General features: G+C 43.0%; 1 protein-coding gene across 8 annotated transcripts in view; it reads right to left on the bottom strand.

The window, feature by feature from the left end:
* Positions 1 to 23,293, bottom strand: part of DCLK2 (doublecortin like kinase 2) — a 134,425-nt gene that overhangs the window by 3,284 nt on the left and 107,848 nt on the right. For 4 of the 8 annotated variants that reach the window (XR_013995044.1, XR_013995045.1, XR_013995046.1 and 1 more), the window contains 8 exons: positions 17,298 to 17,417; positions 16,929 to 17,075; positions 10,667 to 10,800; positions 10,180 to 10,257; positions 5,122 to 5,218; positions 4,402 to 4,482; positions 3,144 to 3,260; positions 155 to 237 (listed from right to left, as the gene is read on the bottom strand). Coding sequence is in view for 4 of the 8 variants with exons in the window: in XM_081075614.1 (XP_080931740.1) it covers positions 3,144 to 3,260; positions 4,402 to 4,482; positions 5,122 to 5,218; positions 10,180 to 10,257; positions 10,667 to 10,800; positions 16,929 to 17,075; positions 17,298 to 17,417 (774 nt within the window). In the remaining 4 variants the exon portion in view is untranslated. The remainder of the gene's footprint in view (positions 1 to 154; positions 238 to 3,143; positions 3,261 to 4,401; positions 4,483 to 5,121; positions 5,219 to 10,179; positions 10,258 to 10,666; positions 10,801 to 16,928; positions 17,076 to 17,297; positions 17,418 to 23,293) is intronic. The other 4 variants (XM_081075614.1, XM_081075615.1, XM_081075616.1 and 1 more) reach the window with 1 other exon arrangement.

Here is a 23,293-nt window from a genome sequence, read left to right as displayed (position 1 = left end):
CTTGGCTGGCCACAAAGGGTGTCAGTAGGTACAGGAGACCCACATCGACAAGCTAAGAGCTGGACGCTGGTGTCAGAAGTCGGAGACAAGCATGCACATTTAAGAGGGGCTGAGAATAAGAAGTTGCTCTGATTAAGCAAAGCGTGTGGAATACCAGAATTCTGCTTCAGGACTCCCCACAGTCTCAACTGGGTAAAGAGTGAAATTCTGAAGTGTCTCTCAAACTGTCAAATCAAACTGTCAAATAAAACGCAGATAATAGCATCAAGTTTACTTTCTTCCACTGTTATTTACCATTCCTATCCTATAATTTTCTCACTGGAACCCCAGGCACCAATTTTGGGGAACTAAGGTGAAGAGAGCAGTAGGGAAGATGTCAACAGCAAGGTTCTGTGTGTAAATTACACAACAGTTATCTGAGGCATCCACCTCAAACAGGTCTGTCTACACCGTTTCCACTACCATTTGCATCTATAGGAAACCATATTAGCCTCATATACAGACTCCAGTTATGAGACCATATAAATACCAGGGGGAGTCATTTGTGGTTATTTTTAATATAAAAAACATTGAAAACTGTTCCCCAGGGCAGGACACACAGACACGTGGTAATGGTGAAGAGGATAAGGATAACGGCATGGAATCATCGCAAGCTGCCCCCACACAACCATGCCCCGGCTCAGGTCCTCAGCTGTGAGGATTAGCACGACATCCCTACAGAGGCCTTCTCGCCACTGCTTTTGGGGATAAGCCAAAATTCCCAGGCCGGCTTTTTGGTCATGGAGAATTGGTACCTCCAGAGATAAGCTCTACTGATTCTCCCGTAGGTACTGAATGTGATCATGTCACTCAGCAGCTCCTCAGAGCTAACAACTTGCAGAGTTGTGTAGGGAACGTGGGGTTAGATGGAGCCTTGCCAACATGCTCAAAATGACAACTGAACATACAGGTAAACACAAAACGTTTACAATCACCATTGGGATTACAATAATAACAGATCATAGATAGAAACGCCCAGTTAAATTTCAGGAGTTTGAAATTTGACTGTAGAACTCCGTCAGCAAATGGAAAAATGCCATTTGTCAACCATGAGATACAGGTTCTGTCTGAGGGGCTTCTAAATGCCATTTTCCAGAACAGAGCCTATATTGGGCCATACGGCAGAAGGGCCGGATCATTCCAGAACCTCAGCAGGCCACAGCCTTAGGCCAGAAATTCCTATCTGGGCTCTGAGTCAACAGGTGACTCAGAAAATGAGGGTGAAACTCTCATAAACCCAGGGCACAATCCTGTAAAAGTTCTTCCTCTAGGAGACTATGAAACTTAATGTACAATTATTAAATTTTGATTCAAATCACAAATCACTCTTCTTCAGGTTTTTCATTACATGTCAAGTGTGCCTATTTGTAATGTTCTTATTCTTCTACATTTCCCCAGAAGCTGCCTAACGATGCAGCATGTGGGAAGGCTGTACACCCCTTCTCCCATCCATCAATGCTTGCCTCCTAAGTGAATCACTCGTAAATGTTCTCATGCTGTTGGCTCTGTCAAGACGGTTGTTTCCAAAGGGTCCAAGCTATACTTCTGTGACAACTCTGACTTTCTCCGGCTTTCCACAGAACACTCCTAAAATGCCAGGAAAACCACAATCCAAGAGGCTTTCCCATTATTTTGGCACAGAGCTCCCCAAAGTCCTGCAACATGTCAAAAGATCCTGTATGCGAGCTTTGTCTGTGGGAAGGAAGAGGGGGCGAGAGCCCGCTTTCCAGCAGGGGAGAAGTAAGGGAGCTGCAAGGACATGAGGAAGGCTGCCAGATAAACGCAGCCTCCCCTGGGGGAGAGGGGAGAATGACAGACCAGCGGGGGCTAAGAGGATGGTGGGTACTCAACAAACATCCACAGGATTCCATAGTCACCAGGTGGGAAAGGGTGGGGTGCTTTCCCTCCTACTTCTATCTGGATCTTCTGAGGTTCCTAGACTACGACGTGCCATGAGAATAAGCGACTGTGGGGAAGGAACCCAATCAAGCCTTTCCCAGGAGGTCAGAGGCCCGTCCTGAGGTACAGATCCTGGAGATGTGGAGCCGGCCCATCACGAGCTGCTAGGCCCCCAGGTGTCAGAGCCAGCGTGGTCAGGAGGGGCCACCATGTTAACAACTCAGTCACCCGTGTCCTCAGAAAGCTTGATTCTGGAGACACTCCAGCTGACTCTGGCTCTGAGGAAGGCGACCCCTTGTCCGCCCCAGATCCTGGGGGGGGGGGGGGGCTTGGGCAAAGAGGAAAGAGTGGACCCAGGCGCTGGCTGCTTTGTACCCGGGCGCTGTAATAACAGGTGCAGGGATGTGCAGAGCTGCCTTTAGGGCCTATTTCAGCAAGGACTCAGGGCTGGTCAGCTTGGCTGGGCGTGCTGACCACACTTGTGGCTCAGTTTTATTTGTCTGCCCTTATTTTCCCTTTTGTGGAACTTACATCAATGGTACTTAACTTACTTTAATGCCTCTTTTAATTGGTTGTGTTTATGGATTTTAGTGAGCTGCCTTAAAAACATGTTTGGAAGAAGGAAGGTCTGAAAAAATATGGGGGTCACTGTTACTGGCTTCTCATAACCTTTTACGAACCCTGAAACAACTTTTTTTACATTGCTCTGTACTTTTAAAAGCCACAAAATACTGATTTTTCTTTTAAATGGCATTTGTTTAACATTGGCTGTTTCTTATCAAGTCCCAAGGAATTATTCACACCTCAAATAATCTATTTTTGCAGCCTTGAGTAGGCAGGGAGTTACTTCCTTATACTGTAAATCCCAGCTGGGCTAAGCCCTTCCCAGAAGAGACAGCAGAAGCAGCTGCCCAGGGTGGCACCGAGCCCAGAAGGGGCCAGGGGCTCCTCGGAGCCTGGGCCCGTCAGCCCAGCCTCGCTGGTCCCTGCAGCACACTTCCCTACCCCAGGACTCAAGGCATGGAATGGCCAGATGGGTGCACTGCCCGTGCCAAGCCAATTCTGAAGTTGAAAGAGGAACATGGACAGCGCCAACTTCCATGTGGATGCCCCTGGCAATTTACTTTAAAAGCTTCGATGCTGGCTGAGCAGTCAGGCCAGACACTGCAGCTTTCCAAAGGCAGAGAGCCATGCGTTCCACTTACCATGATAACGGAGACCCCCGTGGTGGTGCTGTTCTGTTTGGGGAGCGCATTGTTAAAGTGCTGTTTCAGTTTACCTGTTACTTCAGCTTGCATATTATTCTCCTGGGAGGCATCATCCTATGGAAAAGAATCAAATACAGTGATTTTCATTCTATGCCTAACTTGTCTATTCCTTAACAGGCACACACCACCCACTACCACCACCACCACTCCTTAAGTGGGTTCAACTCAGCCTCAAGGTGAGGGGACAATGACCTTTGAAAGAGAATCCCCGTGATTCAGCAGTCCCATGCTCTCAGCGAGACCCTATCCCATTCGCCTTGCTCCTTGGGTCCAGAGTAGGCCAAGGAGAGAGCACAAGTCTCCAGAGGCACAAGGCGGATGTTCTCCAGGGTTCTGAGACCCCCCTTCCCCCCACAGCACAAATGCCACATCATTTAATACAGATCCTTCCCATGGAAACATCAAAATTAACGAACAGTTTATCGTTTTAATAAAAATTTCAGTTAGTTATTAGCATTTGTTGCTCATAAAAATAACATGGTGTCTCAGCTACTTGGTCCAAGAGCCAAGTCACTCAGCAGGATCCAGAGAAGTTGAACCCCGATGACAGGACATGTGGGATGGCAGAGGTAGTAGAGATCCACAGGGAGCTCCCCAAGTCGGCAAAAGCCCTTGGCAGAGTAAATTAACCTCACCATCCTGGAGCCTCCAGGAACGAGGGAAGTGCAAACTTTCCCAGTGTCACCAGTTCTAGGACCCTGTTTGCCCTAAACCCATGCCTGAATGAATGCTCGTTCACATGACACAGTCTCTGCCTGGCGCTAGAAGGGATGGGTCTCCCCTCCCCACCCACAGCAGGACGTCTCCTGTGGCCACGCGCCACAGAGACAGAGATCAGAGTCTGAAACATGCCCATCTCTGAGCAAATCCTCAAAACCCTCAAACCCCAGAAGGAAAAGCTGAAAGGCTCCTTCAAGGGCATCCCGGCCAAACCCTTCATTTTGCAGCGGAGGGAAACAAGAACCAGAAAGGGACAGTGGCTTGCCCAGGTCACTCACAGAGCAGATCTGAACACTCGGAGACCCTGGTGCCAACTGCTTTCTCCCAGAGAGCTACCTTCAAGCTACTTACTCGTCAGAGAAGACAGACAGGCTATCTGCCATGGAATTTGGCCTGTGCAAAAGCCACAGCAAGGAAACATGCTGTTGGCCACAGAACAAACAGGTGTTCATTCCCTGGAAATGTGGGTACTTACGGACACCCAGGGGTGACTCAGGATTTGTCCCGCAGTACACCGAGCTTCAACGTTTACCTGAAGCATTTGGCTGATTAATTCCTGGAAAGAAATAAAGACTTATTGTCACAGCAGACGTGAAAGGGAGTAATTCCAGCAAAAATACAGAAATCTGACTTTGCACCAAGTACTTTAAAGTACAACCAACACAGCTGCTCAGCCATTTGAACTGAAAAGCTATTATCACCTACACTCCCGGTACCTACAAGGCAAATACACAGACACAGCTGCCTCATGTGGGCAGCAGGGTGAAAAAAGAGAAGGTCTCTCCTGAGTCTACGTTAAACCAAGATGTCCTCTAGTAAGCGTTCTGGCCATTACCCTCATTCCACAGTGTGACACTGCAGTATTATTCCTTTTGGTGATTCGATATGTGTCCTGAGTCCATTCTTATATTCCGATGGCTGCCCAATACATGTTTATTGATTAAATGACAGAACAAATGTTTAGGGCTTAGAGGAGCAATGGAACAATGGTCAGGGCAGACTGGCAAGACAGCCTGTTCAGCTTTCAGAATTTAGGTAAGAGTTTCAGAGACTCTACTGTGGAATGAACTTAAAGAAGAACGACATATCAAATGTCCTGAAGACCTGGAGCTCCACACCAAGACGTGGGATAGCCCCGTGTGACGTGAGGCCCCCTCGACACAATGGAACCCACAGAAACGGGCTGGATTGGTACCTTTGCCGAGTCTGTGATATTATCCCAGTAGGGCGCTGGAAACTCAAGATTCCCAGCCAAGATCTGGTCGAAGAGATCTTCCTGCAGATTGTTCTCACTGTCAGTGACAAAAACACGGGAGAAGAGCCAAAGTCACCAGACAGGTTTTTAACAAAATGCTCCTAGGCAGAGTGGGGGGAAGAGTCCATTCTCTTTGGCTTGGGCAGTTCATATGTCCACTGCATTTTTCCTTTTACTCAATGGACTAAAGAACATTTCCATAGGCCTGGGAATCAGACTGAGAGAGGGAGGAGGACAGAGAAGGAGGAAGAGAGAGAGGAGACAAAGACTCAAGAAATTTGTTGAGTGGGTACAGAGCTTCAGGGTGGGACGATGAAGTAGTTTTGGAGATGGATGGTGTGGCGCTGGCACACTGTGAGTGTACTTAATGTTACTGAACTGTACACTTAAAAATGATTAGAATGACACATTTCACGTTATGCATATTTTGTCCCCATTAAAAAAAAAAGACTCAAGAAAAAATGGGATCCACACGTATAAACCCTCATTTCAGGAAACAAAATGATGTCCGCATCTGCCCTCATTTAATCTCTCATGGCAACAGAGTGGGAAAAAAGCAAAGCTGAGTCAGATGTTCTCGCCTTTCCTCTTTCCAATTTTCCAATAAGGAAGCCAAAGATCAATGAAGCAGCCAATATATGAAAAAGTCATCCATTCACACACACTACTGGGGCCTACCCAATAAACGGTGACCTGATTTCTGATGGAAGTTGCCATGGAAATGTGAAAATACTACTGGGAACAATTCAGGAAGCTAGACATCCCGAACCTCCCAGACTACTGCATCTGCACAGCACAGAGTCCGCCTCACCTGGTGGGCACGTCAGTGGTGAAAACAAAGCCATCAGCTTCCGAGGTCATTACGAAGCTCTACTAGAAAGCTCAGGATGGACTGTTGGAGTCAAGATCACCTAGGAGTGGAAATTCAGTCTCACCTGGCAAGTGCACAACATCCCTCTTGAAGTTTCCTACCTATTGCTCAGGCTGCTCCCGGGGACCCAGCCTTCTGCGTACGAGCCTGACCAGGCTATCCGCCTTCCCAGTGCAGGCCAAGGACAAGTGTACTGTCCCTAGGAAAAGGTCATTTAGGGCAGTGTCTAGAGACAAATTCTGAGGCAGTGTGATGAATGGCGGCCTCATACCTGTTCTACGAGAAAGAGTTTAGGAGATCTGTGAATATCCATGACATCTACCCAAGCCCAGCTGAATCCACACCTGCTGGTCCATGGAGTCTGGGTCAAGAGGTGTACTGAAAAGCAGGTCCGATAAAAGTCAGATAACCAGATAACCAGGCAGGCGAGTGATCCCCACCCGCCTCCTGAAAAGTGGTGTGCTTTGAGTGTATATAAACCATTTCTTTCTAGATGTCTAAATGTTTTCTTTCCTTTTCACTGTTATTTCCCTACTGATGGAACTCTGCTTAACTGTCCTTCCAAATGAGTGAAAGACACACCTAAGAACACATGAGATTTTACAGAAATCTTTAGAAAAACTGAGGACCCCAGGAGACAATGTTAGAAAATACAAAATAAATCACCTATTTCTAGAACTGCTTCCTTTTAGCCGCCCCTCTCTATTTATTACTCCACTCATCTCCCTTTTATTGTTCTTTTCTGGAATCTCATAGCTTATATTTTGTTAATATATATGGTTTTTATTCTTAATGAACAGCTAAAAAGTTGGAAGTGAGTCTACAGCATTCATTTTGGTTCTTGGTAAAACAGCCTGAATCAACAAATAAAACCCTAGGATGCCCTGGCAAGTAGAATCCCCCCAAAGGATCCATGCTGTGAACCGCCAGAGAGTTTTAGGCTGCCATGCCCTAAAAACAACAGAAAGCTAAAGCTAATTTACCCTTCTTAGTAGTCAAAGAAAAGCCACTCTGATTAAATCTACACTGGATTTATTAACACTTTTATACTCTACAATCTGGCTGCGATGCTTCAGGACACTTTTTTTTTTTTTTTTAAACAATATAGCCTCTGGATCAAGGTGCTGTAAGGCTAAAAATGTCCATGAAGAAAAACCTCAGACACTCTCTCTTTTAAATGATAAATCAAGGCAAGGTAAAAGTCAGGCAAAGTAACCTGAAATTATAAATTATTTTACAAATGATAATCAAATATTTCATTTATGGGATATGTGTGTGTGTGTGTGTGTGTGTATGTGTGTTTAAGAGAAACACCAAAAATCTCAGTCAAGTCATGCATACTTTTTCGTCAGTGGCCCTAAGAACATACATGCTTAGGCAACAGTTAAAATGGTTGCCTCTGGAAAACCAATATCCTTCTTAGCAACTATGAATATGATGTTGAAAAGACTGAAGGGGGAATATGTGGCAAGCTAAGACCAAAGCCTAATAGAAGAAAAACGATATTAGAAGTAAAGAAGCTGAAACTTCTTTACAGAAGGAACAATGTCAATTAAAAAGCTTTGCGTTAAAACCATTTTTTTGTATAAAATGAAAAAAGTGTTTTGCAATATCTGTTTGAAGGACCTTCATTTTAGGTACAAATTTTACAGATAATCTATGTTATACCCTTTATCATTATTTAAAGTACCATTTCCATAATTTGCTATATATATTTTTACATTATAGTAGGTTTTGAAATCTCTCCAGAATGTCTCTGTGCTGTGAAGATGCTTCTGTAAATGGTATTTAACATGACAGATTCTCTTTCGTGACAATATATGAAAGAGGGAAAAGAATTTTCATAAATATCAGAAGTAAGCTACCTGGAGGTGTAGGACCAGCTTCTAAATATCACACATAAGGGCAGTAGATTTCAAAATGTAGCTTTACTGCTCTTGATTAGCCAGGCTTATCTCCAGATCCCACAAAGAAGCTGTCTATTGGATAACAAGTCACGATAAATACATACTTGTTCAATCTGACTCACTTTTGCTAAAAAGTAAAAAGCAAAGTCAAAGAAAAAACTCAGAGGCTGCACGGGCAAGTGGGAACACTAGAGGGAGTTGTGAGTACATCTTCCTCTACAATTGATCCCTGATACCCCTTTCCAACTGATCTCAACTTGGGCTAACCACGAGGGGAACTTTGCTGTAACTGGCCGCAAGATCAACAGCTATCAAAACACACTACCCTCTATGTTTGACTAGCTCCCAAAACAGGTTATCACTGAAACCCGCCATGGCACAGGGTGGTTGAAAAAATGGCCACGAATTCTTCTTCTACGTGTGTATCTACTCTTCTCCCACATTTACTCTAGGCTTAGCGATTTGACTTCATTTGGTCAATGGGACATCAATCAACAAAGGGAAGGCAAGGGTAGACTTGGAAAGTGCTCGAGCAAAGGGACTTGCTCTCTCTCTCTCTGGATGCTTTTGGGAATCCTGTATTTACCATCATGCGAAACCCAGACTAGCCCACTGGAGGCTGAAAGGCACATGGCCAAGCCATATCTGTTGTTCCAGCTGACACTGAGCCAACTACAGGCATGTGAGTGAGGCACACTGGACCATCAACCCCCCACTGAGCCAGCCCAGATGAAAAGACCCACCAAACTGATCCACAGAACCAGCGGAGAGCCCCAACTTTAGGGGGTAGAAATGCTAACTGATTCCATAATTTAGAAGTGCACTAATTCTATAGTTTGTGTAACCTACCTAGGCAATGACCTTGATGGACTACCATGATGTTGATGACCAGACCAAAAGAGCTTTCCACCTTACAGTAACCTAACCCATACCACAAGGACAAGGTCTTAACCTATTTGCTGTATCTTTCATTAAATGTTTGTGATTTCCAGTCCTCAGCTGAGGATGCGCTCATGCTCATTTTATTTTTCTTGATCAATATTCTTGTGATGTGTGTCTTTATACCATAAGACTCTCAAAAGCGGAGACTGGCATCTCTGAGTCACTCTTGTGTTTACTGTAAAGTCAGTAAAAACATGCAACCAACCAGAATATTGATAACTCTGAAAAGACAAAACTTTCAACTTTTCTGTACACGTGAAAGTTTTCATAATCAAATGTTGGTACAGGGGTAAAATGAACCTATTTTCCACTTGCTGACCTAATACTACGCTATAAATACCATGAATGAAAACAGTATGTTTTATCATTTGATGTCCAGGACTCATGCCTGGCACACCGCAGCTTAGCTACTCAACAAACAGTTGTCAAGTGAGCAAAAGATTAAAATGAAAAGAGCGCTCAAGAAAACTCAGAACATCAAACATGCATCATTCGATGAATTTCTGCTTCAAAGCCATTCATCTGCTCCAAACAGGGAGATGGTACTGATCCAAAGAGACACTATGGCCGAAGCCCCTCACTCACCCCAAGTACACGAACTGTTGAGGCAACAAGTAAATGTGCGGTGTGTCCTTCGTGACACACCCTGACCCCATGTGTGGCCACCTCTGCTCCCATCAGGTGAGGTGCATGACTGCCAGCGGTCAATCTTTTTGTTCCCAGGCCTATCTATGCTAAAAGCACTTGTAGTTCTACTTAATTAAATATTATGTGAATGAATAAAATGAATTTAAAAAGAATTTCCCATTTTCTAGGTTGAATGCTTTGAAAAGTGAGTTAAGAAACTGTTCCCAAATTAAGCAGGAGAGATAACTACTAAAAATCAGAAAAAGGTTTACCTAGAAGATCAGAATGCTTCACAAGCATCTTTAATTCTCCTTTATTTCCCCTTGGAAACGACTGAGGATGGCAAGTGTACACACTGGACAATGAACATGTTTTACAGAAGAATGACTCCATGCAACTCAGAGGACCATACACAAAACGAAGGCCTTGGCTTCTTATCAGAAATGTGGGATAAGAGAATGTGTATATTCAGGGAATATACATTTGTAGGTTGTAAATTAAGATGAAAAGTGACAGACATGTTTATATAATATTTAACTGACATTTTTATTAAACAGTTTCTGGTCCTGATTGCCAGAAGTAAGATGTCTGCTTCCTGACCAGAGGGAGAGAGTTTACAATTCAAATATTGTCACTCGATGAGCCACTGACCTTCGGAATGGTGGGAATCCACAGAGAAGTATGTACGTGATCACGCCTGCTGCCCAAATGTCCACCTTCAGGCCATAGCTAGGGAAACAGTGGGTGGAAGGGGGGAAATAACGATATTACTCCCAGGACCCTCCACATTACCGGGGTACTTACCTTTGTCAGGAAAAGGGTTTTTTTCGGTATCAAACTGCTCATTTCGTATAGAGGAATTAATTGGCCTTTGGACAAAGGCATCTGCTTTTCTCCCAATCTAACCACAATATAGGGATTTCTGCCATAGTTCCAAGACCAGCCTTGGGACAAAAGTCCAGGCCCAGTGCTCTTGAACATAGAAGCACACACTCTCCTTCCTGAGATCAAAGTCATGGTGCGACAGTCTCTCCGGCCCTCCACCTTCCCAGGAGGCATCTGAATACAAAGCAATAGGAGCACACACATCTTTTCCCACCCAAGTTCAAGCACTAACCAACATTGTCAGAAGCCGTACCCGGTTTCAGCAATGATTTCTGGAGCCACGTAAGTTGGGGTGCCGCAGACTGTGTATAAGGGACCTTCCACCACCGTGGCCAACCCAAAGTCTCCCAGTTTCAAAGATTTGGTTCCATCAGGATATTCACACACCTGGAACAGAAACCAACCAATCATCAGAAGTTGTTTTTGTCCTCAGTGATTCCAAGAGGTCCCTTGGAATTATTAGGCAGAAATGACACAGATAGATTTACTCATAAACTCAAAAGAAATCTCTCCTTGTGATAAGAACACCATAATTTATCTTTGATGCTTTAAAGCTCTAATTTTTCTCTTCAGAGATTTTGCATCATTGTGTGGAATTTGAGAAAGACAGTATTTTCTACTTCTGCAACAGATTTCTTACATAGGAGTATAATGAACAGGTGTGCACGCCTCCACAGCAGCGGAGGGATGTGGGCAGTGGCTTACCTGATGTGGCTTGAGAGGCCTGTAGACCTGGAAACAGGAAACTGACCTGCATTGCGAGCTTACCGTCTGAGGTCCTGGAGAGCCTCAGAAATGGTGTTGATTAACTGCTCGCTAAAGCACTAGGCGTTCTCCAAGAGACTTCCATGTTTAGTTTAGAAAATAAAATCAGGACTTGTTTTCTGGACAGCCAATGATGAATACAAGTATTACAGAAGAGAAAAATCTTAGAAGGTTAGAAAGAAAATGAACTTTGGGATCAGACTGCCTGAATCTGAATAACTAACCACTCCCTTTGTTTCCTGGTTGTGTGACCTTCGAAAGTCACTCACCCTCTCTGACCACTTTTCCTCATCTGTGAAATCAAATGAAATGGGGTTCGTGTGAAGGTGAAATGAGACCAAACTCAGATCTGGGCTCAATGAACGTTCCTCTCCTTTCCTGGAAAGTCTGGCTGATTAGATCAGATAATCACACTGGAAAAGATTTAAGGATGCTGGTGAAAATGCGAATGTTTTTACTTAAATTGAAGCAACGTTTCTAGAAAGCACTTCAGCAATGCGTCCATTTCTTAATATCATTTATAACTTTTGATCCAGTAAGACTGCTAAGAACCAACCATAAGGGAATAGAGATGCGCTCAAAGGTTATGCACAAATTCCTCTTTTTAAAAACAGGAAGCAATACAAATGGCTAACAGGGCAATGACTTCATAACCCATGGTACATCTTTGTAATAAAACTCTATACAGTCACTGATAAGCACATTTCAAAGATATAGTAATCATGTGGACAATATTTACTATGTTACATAAAATAAAAAGGAATATTCAAAGTTATGTATTATAATACACCAAAACGTTAGCTTTATCTCTAGGTGTTCACCGTGAGGATTATGTTAACTTCCTTCTTTATACTTTTCAGTAGTTTCCAAAATGTTTCCAATGAACATGTATTGGTTCCATAATTAGGAAAAATTAATTTTAGATATATGCAAATTTGCCTTACAGAATAAAAGTCTGAAAGTTATGTTCTAAATGGATGGTTTTGGAAGCAATCAATTGTGTATGAGAGCATAATTTAAATTTGACTGTAATGTTAAACGGTTTTTTTCTATTCGTCTCTTGGATGGCCATTTTGGAAACACTGAATTTCAGAAAATAATGGCAGCGACCTAATCTGAACTCATGTAATATCTCTATTTTTATACTTTAAACTTACTTAGTTTGCTTTTCCTCATTATTTTACTCTGAACTGAACCAGATCTTCACTTAAATCACAACTCGCTACAGGAGGTGAAAAATTTAGAAAATTATGTTTTTTCAAGATAAGCCTGTTAACAATGTCATCCATTAGTCTGATACTTGAGGGGTGTGATTTATACTGTCATCAATAAAAAACATCAAGGACCTCAGAACTCCCCCATGGTAATGATCCCAGTCTTTACAGGCATTTAAAAAAGGATGACGCTAAAATACCTTCTTTACCTGTGATGCCCTCATCAGTTTAAGAAGAATATTTTTCACCTCAGTATTTCAATAACTGCTTCCATGTCCAGCACACAACTTTCTGATTTTCGAGTTTCACAGGAGTAAGGGTGAGGATTTCAAGTCCCTCACAGATATCTGTCATTCTGAGCCAGCCCACAACTCAGCAGGGGCATATCAAAGCTACTAATAATTTAGCCTAAAGCAACAGAAACCAGCCTTGTAGTCACGCTTAAGTCTTAGCACTACTTTCCATCCATTATGTTTAATGTAAACATTAACGAAAACTATCCAATACAGCAAATTACAGTTAGAATTTATGACGCATTTACTGAAACCCAGACGTTAGAAAGAAATTCCCTAAGTAATTGCAGTGATAAGAACATTATAAGCAACATTATAATTCTAAATATATCATAAGAGTAAAAAAAATTTTATTAATGTCCCTGTTATTTTGTTTTTATAACTTTAAAATACACTCATTAGGTACCTTTTTGAAAAATAGTGTTTATTTTAGACATTCAATTTAGGGATGCCTAGGGGTATTTAAGGGTTGTTGTCAGACACTCAGAAGTCCCAGAAGTCCCGTTTTTCACATCCCCTATATGGAATTCAGAGTCAGATGCAGGAGCATAAATAGAAAGGGACTGAACAGTCTATAATCGCTGAGTTATGTTGGAGCAAGTGGTACTCCTTGGCTAAACATCAAACGGGAAGTATCATATGGGGCAGACAAGCCTAAAATAATATTTTATCTGATTCTCCCCCCAGTGCTAGACAGGGGAAAATATGTGAAAGATAATATGAGTAAATTTCAAATCTCAGTTGGAGATTCTCTTCAAAGCAGGGGAAAAATTGTCTACCTTTCTACAAATACACACACACACACACACACACACATTTCTGAATGGCATTGCTTTAAGAGACTGATTTTAAGAAAGGTGAATAAATGCATAGGGACGCCGAAGGCCTTCTGTTCTGGCAGATAGTTCAGTCCTCCCCAGTAACTGACATTCTCACAGGACTTGGGAGATAACAATATTTGCCCAGATATTACCTCACTGGACTTCTACAGTCACCTCACTGGGCACTCTGGAAGAGAACTGTTGCGTCCACTTCACAGGTGAGGAAAACGAGGCAATGAGCACTCTAGTTACCAGCCGATGGCCCAGTGAGCATTCCAACCCAAACCATTCCCATCCCACTGCAGTGTCCCATGACAAAGTCTGGTCTGAAAGCCAGTGAGTAGACCTGTCAGGACTTTGACGGCAGCGGGCACTCACACACGGATTCGGAGTGGATTCCAACAATCACAAAGGTGACAACCCCAGCTCTGCAGTGTTCAAATGCCCCACCACACGCTGAGAGGCGCTCGGTGAAACACTGCTCTCAGAATGCAGAAATAAAAAAAATGTGTGGAATGCAGATCCCACATCCAACGTGAATGCTGCATGTTCTCTAAATAAAATGTCAACGTAATGATTTAGAAGGATTTCAGATATGAGAAACCAACCCTCTTCTCTCCCCTGTCCCCAGAACTCCTGGAAAAGCAGAATTTATCACTGCTCTCTCATGGTTAACTCTGACAGGGCACCACCAGGCTGTAACTCACGGAGTTAATGGCCACCCCTGTGCGCCCTGACACCGCGACCCATACATCTCCAGTGGCAGGGTTTTAAATTATAACACTGCTACCAGAAAAGGGGATGCAAATCAGATGTCTGAATGCTCTGCTGTTTAAACACTGGATTTGTTTTTAGAGTAGGAAGAGGCTGACAGTCACTCTGTGTTTCCTTTTAGTGCTTCAGTGCTTTAGCACTTCAGCATGCTAGGCCAGCGCCAAGCTGCTGACTAAACCTAGAATCTGCTGAGCGGTCTAGTTAGGTTTTCAATGGCAGACACATTTTTTACTGAAATACGTGCTGCTAAAGGTTTCTGAAGGCTGACCCGCTGGGCCCTTCTATTTCACACATTAGCTTCATCCAGACGTCAATTTTATCATTTTTTTCCTTCTCCTCCCCTTTGGGTAGCACAACGAGTTGGTGCAGGTCATGGAGAAGGGGCAAACACGCATCTAGGGCAGGTCAGACAAAAGAAGAACTTGATTCTAATTTCCTGGTTATATTGTGGGACACCTCATGTTGGAGACATCAATCCCCACTACAGTATCTCCCCACAGATGCACAACAAGAGAAAGGGATAAGGTAGCAGATCCTGAGATTGTACATACATTAAAAACTGAGTGGAAAAGACAAGAAATGGAAGGTGACAGGGACCATGAGCTGGGAAATGGACACTCCGTGGTTTACAGGGAAGTTCGCTAACGTCTCAGGTTCCTTCCACGCAGGGCCCAGCAATCAGACCTGCCGTGCAGGGAGGCTCCACAGCGGTCAAGGGTTCTTGGGCCCTATGGCTCCGTTATGGGCAGAGAGCATAATAACTGAAGTCACTGCAGTTATTAATACTGTATAACAACACACACACACACACACACACGTGAGGGGGGCCATGGCGAGCCCGAGAAATCAAGGGGGTGTCCTCATTGACCCCAGTGTCTGATCATACCCGGGGAAAATCCTGTCCCCTTTGCTTGTGAAGGCCCTGGCTGAACTCAGTCAGGTGGTGGAGAAGCCTCGGCCTGAAGGACACTGCAAAGTCATCATGGGCGAGAAGCCTGTTTTGTGGAGAGAACACTATGTCCTCACTTCCATCCTGAAGCCCAGTTTACAACTCAGTCTCCATTCCTCCTTCAATTTCATAAAACTGAATCCATACTACATCCTGTTTTACAGTGCAGGGATATTTGTTTTCCTAACAGGAACATATAGAAATGAAACATAACCCCCCTCAGGCAGAAAACAGTAAGAAAAATCTCACATACTTTCAAATGGACACTCAGCAAACATCAGGTGGTATTACCGAAAGGGGAAAATGGATACTCTGGATTAGCAGAAAGTCCCCCGGATGGCCCCAAAGCCTGTCCATCAACGCTTACTTTCAACAACTATTTGTGTAATGCAAGCATGAGGCAGGCTGTAAAAACTTATGCTCAAGTGCCAACTGCTAGCGAGCTGAGTGAATGTCAGTGGTCAATCACCAAATATTTACTCTGTGTCCACTATGTTATTACTTGGCACTGTCCAAGGCACTGAAGATATAAAGATAATTGAGACATAAACCTTGCCCCTAATGGTGCTTACAACGTAGAGAAGGAGGCAGACAAGTAAATGATAAAACCAGCCCACCATGACAGGCACAGCAGAAACAGAGGTGGCCACAACTGACTGCCTAGGGGTGAGGTCAAAGAAGACATGCCTTTTGCTCATTATCTTACAAGATCAATGTGTCTGCCACATTGCCAGGAGACAGGACATTGCAAACAGAGACCAGTATGGACATATGCAAATGAGGTACAATGTTGTTGATAAAGTCAAGTCTTAACTAACGACTGGGGGTGGGAAAACCTGCGTTGGGAGTAACACAATCCAGGAGACTCACATAACCTCACCTCCCAAGCAGTAATGAGGACGATATCTCAGCCCCGCAAGGTAGAACTAGATAAACCAACTGTCTTATGTATGTTTGGCAGGATGTGTGTGTGCAGAACTCTCCAATCAGTTTCTCTAAAATTCCTCTACAATGTAGACATGCTTTGGGCCCAGAGGATGGGCCCAATTAGCAAGCTAGGTTTAGTTATTAAAGCCACCATGGAGGTGTGTTAAATGTGGCTTGAAGGTGACTGCCACGCTTGCCAGATGGGAGAGGAAAGGTTGTGACAGGAGAGGAGGTTGGAAAGGTAGATTGGGACCAGATCATGAAGCCCTCTGAGTACCACAGTGTTACAAGACTTTCTTCTGTAGAACAGTGGGGCAAGTGAGACTATTGAGCAAGAAAAATTAGCATCTCTGGGTCTCAATTTCCGTATCTGTAAAGCTGAGATGAATGGACTAGATTTTCCAAAGTTCTGTCCTGCACCTAAATGAATGCTTATGTTCTTCTTGTCTCCTATAAGCTGCTAATTCTGTCTCCAATTTATTCTTCAGAATTTTTTGCCTCATAATTTTCCTGCTCACCTTTCTTGAGTCAACATCATTAATCAAAAGATAAGTGAAAACACATTTTCTAATGTCTGGTACACAATAAACGCAGGAATGCAGATCGATTCAAGAAATTCATTCATATTTTATGGTCACTGACTTGCATCGAGCTGATTTTCTATGTTTAAACTCGCTCAGTCCCTTATTGCAGGATTGGTATGGACTCTGAAATGTCATTTTAAAGGGAGAGAGAGACATGCGTTGGAACAGAAAAAAGCAAAATGACGTACCAAGAGGTTCTCGGGCTTGATGTCTCTGTGCACGATGCTGAGGCCATGGAGATACCTGAGGGCGCTGGCCAGGTTGTACACCATGGCACTGCCATCTCTCTCAGTGTACTTGGTTGAAGAGGTAATCGCATCAAAGAGATCTCCACCCTACAGGACACAACACATATCAAAACATCAACAGTGGCAATCCCATGAAGCAAACGAAGGTTCATCGGCCTGGAGCAGATTAAAAAAATGACACAGGATAATTATCAATTGAAATTGATAATTATCAAGTTTCAAGGTAGCAAAACACTTTTCCTTCAAGAACACGGTAAGTCTTTGGATGTGGCACCAATGAAATCTCTTGAAATCTCTCCGTCCTCTTACTTTGACCAACTCCATCACCAGAAAGAGCTCAGTAGCTGTTTCCATCTCCTCCACCAGCATGATGATGTTTGGATGTTTCACTCGGCGCAGGATTGACACTTCATTCTCGATCAGGTGTTCCTGCCAAACAAAGGGTTGCGAGAGGTGGATCAGAAACCACGGAACCCCCTGCTCTATCCTGGAGAACAACATCATCTGGAGATTTGATACTAGAGGAAGAATTTCCCTTGGTGCAGACACACCAAACCCTTGCCTAGTTGGTTTCCATAGGGACAGGACAAGTCAGTGTGACATCTCATTGTCACCAACAAAAAGAAACAGGCATCCTTCCAAACAGCCCTCAAAAGGGCTCAGTGGGGCTGCCCTGGCACCAAAATCCTACCGCCTTCTTGTCTCTTCATTACTTCCAACACCTTGAGGTCAAGACGCTATGAAAGCTTGGGCACAAGGCACTGTGCTTTGTAATTCAGTGGGAACCACTTTTTCATTTCAGTCTACTCTAAAACAAAGACGACGTAAGGGAATTTGGCATGCTTACGGCAAGCAATGTAGGCATTAAAATTTTTTGTTGTTTTTAAACCATTACTATATGAATTTGAATTTTATGGTTAAATTCATGAAAAAGAAACTTTCTTCCTCTATGACTGGGTATGAAACCATTCACCAGAGGATGTTCCTTATCATGCCACATTTCAGAAATCGGGAATCATACAGTACCAAGGGGACCACTATGCTCATTTCAACTCTGATCACTTCTCCTCTGAAAATACCACCTAATTATCAGTCCTGGTGAATCATACAGTTGGGACCCACACTGTAGCAAAACGCGTGTTCACAGAATTAAGAAATTATTCTCTATACACCAACCATGAATCGTGAACAACTATTGCTTTATTTTATCATGAGACATGAAAACCTTTCAATAATGTCACATTGTTGATCCCAATTAACGGTAATAATGAAGTATTCTGAATTTAGAGTAGTCTATAAAATGAACCAATTGCCCTCTAACACATTTTAGGTATTCAAATACAGCTTTATATAAAACTTACCTTATAAGAGACATCATTCGCTACCGAAAAACACACATATCTATATATCCATACACACACACGCTCGCTCACACACACACACTCACACACTCCCTCTTACTGTCCCTTTGCTATCATGAATTTCCAAACTAAATTTCGTGTTCCACTGCAATAGGAAGATAACTGCATTGCCTCTCGTTCAGGATCCTGCTTATGGTTCCTCTCTTAACTTCATGCAGCCCTGCATAGATGTATTTTCACTCCACGCCATCTCAAACGCTTTTTGACAACAGTTGGAAATATAAATGATAACAAATGAATACATAACATCCCGAGAAAATGTGTTGCAAGCTCCTGTGCATGCTGGGCCATGTTATTTGAGCACCGCATGCCCTGTACTTGTCCAAGCAATCACTCAGTAAATGTCAGCAAACGACCGTGCAAATGCTAAACAGAGGCAGAGGAAAGGAAACAACCAACTCTGACTAGGAATCCAGTCACCACGTGTCAGTGCTGTGCAAGGTGCTGGCATCACGTGCTAACACTTGAGCCTTAGAACAGCCCTTTGCGGGGGATCCATCCTGAGGTGTCGGACACGGAAGCCCACCTTTCTTGTACGACACAACCTCACCGTTCAAACGGGAATGCTTCCATAACAGTCAAGGTGGAATTTTTCATAATGCAAATGGTAGCTGCAAAGCTGAAACTATTTAATTCCTTGGAAACACAGGAACGAGAGGTCGCCTCACCCTGAGTAGGGCACCAAGGAAGAACCTCTTAATGAGGGGGGTTGGGAAGTCTTCGCCTTGCTTTGGACTGAGAGGAAAGGCAGTGCTCAGACCCTAACACATCCCGGCTGGGAGGCTGGGGGCAGGGCCTCCTGCCTGTTTCCAGCACAGAGCAGCAGACAGTGGGCACCTCGACCCTCCCGAGGAAGCCACTATACAGCCAACCCTTCGTGGCCACAGACACAAAGACTCTGCCAACACTCCACATGTGTTCACTTCTTTCGCATCATCTGTAGCCGGTATATCCTTAACCGCACAGAAGAGCAGAATTAGATGTACTTTTGTGAACATGTAAAGGCAAGCAAATGAATTTACTTCACTCTGTGTGAAGGCAACAGTCGTTACTACCACTGCAGTAAAAGAGGCATTTTATTTTAAAGCTAAATGGATCTATCACTTCCGTTCTCCTCCCTCCTCACGTCCCCCCAGGTTGGATTTACCTCTCTCTGTTAAGAGGCTCTGTTTGTGCTGCTAACTTAGAGTGACGTGGGTAAAATAACCTCCAAGAATTCTCTCACATTGGAGTTAAAAGATCTCTACATCACCTAAGAAGGCTACATCTCCCCAAACTTATCTTTTTCAATAATGGCACAACAGAAAGTCTTCTGGGATGTATTGTAGAGCTTCCCCCAGACCACCAGCAGTGTTACTTCTCAGATATTGAGTTCTCCACCACTGTTTATTATCTCAGCTTACTGTCTCCTGCTCGACAAAGGCTAATATTCCAAGCACACAGCAAATGTTGTTGGGATGTGGGAGCTGCTGTTAGCCTTTGTTTCCCAACCTCTGACAACGCCTGTATAATTGTCTACAAAGAAAACAATCCGCTTTTTAAACTAATCATCACTGGAAGCAAAACAAAAGCAGTGCATAAAAAACTTTACAAATGTTATCTTCCTATTTCTTATGCAACCCGCACATAATCTTTGTTTCTAATATGTAAAACTAATCTCTAGATTACATTTTCCAGGAAAACATTTCTAAATACAATACGAACATCACTTTTGTGTTGAAATGCACTGAACTTACATTATTCGATCATCTACCATTATTTATGTTAAGTGATTCACGATTCTGAGTCCAAATAATTTACATATGAATCATTTCATGGCAGTAGTCCATGGTTCTATGTGAGCGTAAATGACAAAGAAAACTGCTGACTTGGCAAAGGATACTGCCTTGTCTTTGGCTATGATGGTTCTTAACGTACAAAAGAGAGTGGTGGGGGAGGGGAGGAGGGGGGAGGGAAGGTGAAAGTGAAGGGAGGGAGAAGAGGAAGGAAGGAAGAAGGGAGGGAGAGGAGTGGATTAGGGAATAAACAACTCTCCCAAACCAAACTAATCATCTTGTCTCCACCTTCCCCAGTCCCACAAAACAGTCTTTGCTCCTGTGTGCTGTCTCATTGAGTGAACCTGGCTGCCCAAAGCAGATGGGAACTCCCTCTACCCTCCTTCCCTCATCCTCTAGGACAGACAATCCATCACCTGCCAGGTCTACCTTCTCCATAGCCTCTGAATCCATCCATTCACTTCTATCCCACCTCCCATCTAGCCCTCTAGGCATTTTCACAGGTAGCTTCTCTGTCTGGAACTTTCTTTCCCCACTTGTTAGTGAACTACTGTTTATTTTTCAGAACCAGATTAGATCTCACCTCCTCTAAATAGCCTCCCCTGCTCAATCTTAGCTGGGTTAAGTACTCCTCTTATTTGCTCTCATGCCCTCTGAGGGAGTTCCAACCACAGCTCTCACCCTGCTTTCCTGCAGGCTTTTGTTTACCTTGTTCTCCAATAAGGAGCATAGTGAGTCCTGAAGTGCTACAGTGAATGAGTAAACACCTCATGCATTGCTCTTGGCCAATCCCTGCTGCACAGCTCGTATCTCCATTGCTCAGTGAGTATTACAGAGGACAATACAGCCAGAAAGACAAAATGTTTAAATCACTATATGTGATTTCTGTGGTCAAGATATGTAGTAGATTGAATAATGGCCACCCAAAGATACCAAGTCCCTGGAACTTGTATTTGGAAAAGGGGTCTTTGCAGATGTGATTAAGGATTCTGCAAGGAAGAGATAACTCTGTACTATCTGGGTGCCATCACAACTGTCCTTATGAGATAAAGAGGGAGATTTCACAGACAGAAGAGGAAAAATAAACACAGAGAAGAGAAAGTGATGTGAAGATGGAGGCAGAGATTGGAGTGATGTGGACAGAAGTCAAAAGAACACCATCAGCCACCAGAAGCAGTTTAATGAGAAGCAAGGAACAGGTTCTCCCCTAGGGCCTCCAGAAGGAGTGAGGATTTCAGACTTCCAGCCTCCAGAACTGGAGAGAATAAATTTCTGTTGTGGTAAGCCACCAAGTTTGTGGTAATTTATTCCAATAGCCTCAGGAAACTACTCCAACATACATAAGGATATATAGCCTGTCTGGGCCAGTAACACATAGATAATGAATGCAAAACTGGGAAGAGAAGGGAGGACCACTTCTAAACACCGTAAGAGAATGCTCAGAGCTTCGGACACTGTGCGAATTCAATAAATACTTATTTAGGGTGAATATTATTTAGAATATTAGATATGGAAGAACTCTTAAATTTACAAACACCATAGTCTTCACAACACCTCCATAAATCTGCTCCCAAGGCAGATCCTGCAATAGTCTACTTAGAGAAAGCCAACAAGCTTTGTGTCCTGTGGGCCTTTGCTCAGGCTGTGCTGGCCACCCGGAAGGCTTTTCTTTCATTGCTGCCTGCTGAAAGCCTACCTATTGCTGCAGGTCCAGCTCAAGTGCTTCTTGCTCTATGGTGTCTTCACTGATGACCTACTTCTCTCTCATATGCTTTTCCGGAACTCCCATAACACTCTGCAGCACTGGTACTAATTTATATGTTAAAATACCCTGTTCTGAACACAGTATCTTGCACACATATCCAATTTTAGGTAAATGAGTCAATGTATCTAACAACGCTCATGTATATTACAGAAAAGCAAACAAAAGACCAGAGAGGTTAAGAATTGTTTTCCCCGGGGTTCTTACTCCATGAACAAATACATTGAATGTGGAGCAGGAGGAGGGTAGGTTGTTGGCCAAGGTACAGGCTGAGTAACCAACTAGCCCAAAACTCCAATCCCTGCTCTGCCTCCGTGTGACTTGTGGGAAACTATTTAATCTGAATCTCTGATTCTTTACCTGTAAAACTGGTACTTGTGTTTTGCAAATCTTTAAAAGTAATGTGCAAAGTTCCTATATGTCCAAGCCTGGATGGATAATACATTTTAATAAATGGCAGACATTATTTTCAGTATCATTAATTTTCTGTGTACAATGCACAAAGCAGATGTGACCTACAATACCCTAAAATAGTGGCTGAATGACTCCTCCTAAATTTTGTTTTAAAAACCAAATTCCCTACACCACTGTTTTCTAAAAATAAAAGATAATGGGAAAAATCAACTTATTTGGAACAAATCAAGTTTTGAAATTATAATTTTATATAGTCATTGTGGAAATACTTGTTCAAATAAACCAAATATGAGGATGGAAATAAGTATATGATCATGACTTATAAACACAGAATGACATTTAAATAACAAAGAAAAATAAGATCCAATGTTTGAAGTGAACTACTCCTTTCCCTCAGCATTTACTGTACGAGACTGAATTGTTTTGCATAGAAAGATCCTTTTTTTTCAACTAGTGAAACAGCTGCTTAAATTTTAATCAGGTAAACGATATCCCTACCACAGCAATTTTTTTTCTTTTTTGAAAAAATAAAATTGTTAAGAACTTGGCTTCCCAAATTATGACACACTCTACTTAAATCACACAATGCCAGATGACAAGAGCAACACTTACACATGGAAAAAGGACTTTGCAATTGAAAAATTTCACACTACTGTCAGAACAGTAAGTAAAAGCACATAGAATGATTTAAAGAAAATTTAGAAAAACCTTATTTATTCAAAGAAAAGAGGGACATTTCTCACAGTTTGCTTTATTAGCTGTTACAGTCTAGTTTTGAAAAAGCACATGACAATTTTGCCTCTTGGATTTTCTGTTCTGGGGAACTGAGAAGATTTTTCTAAAACTTTACTATCATATTTTAAGTTTTCTGTTAAAAATACACAATTCTGTTAATGTCCAGTGAAGACCAATTTAGGAGCTCCATAAATATAA

This window comes from Rhinolophus hipposideros, assembly GCF_964194185.1.
Source record: "Rhinolophus hipposideros genome assembly, chromosome: 16".
NCBI classification, from domain to species: Eukaryota; Metazoa; Chordata; class Mammalia; order Chiroptera; family Rhinolophidae; genus Rhinolophus; species Rhinolophus hipposideros.
This window is presented reverse-complemented; position numbering and strand designations above follow the sequence as displayed.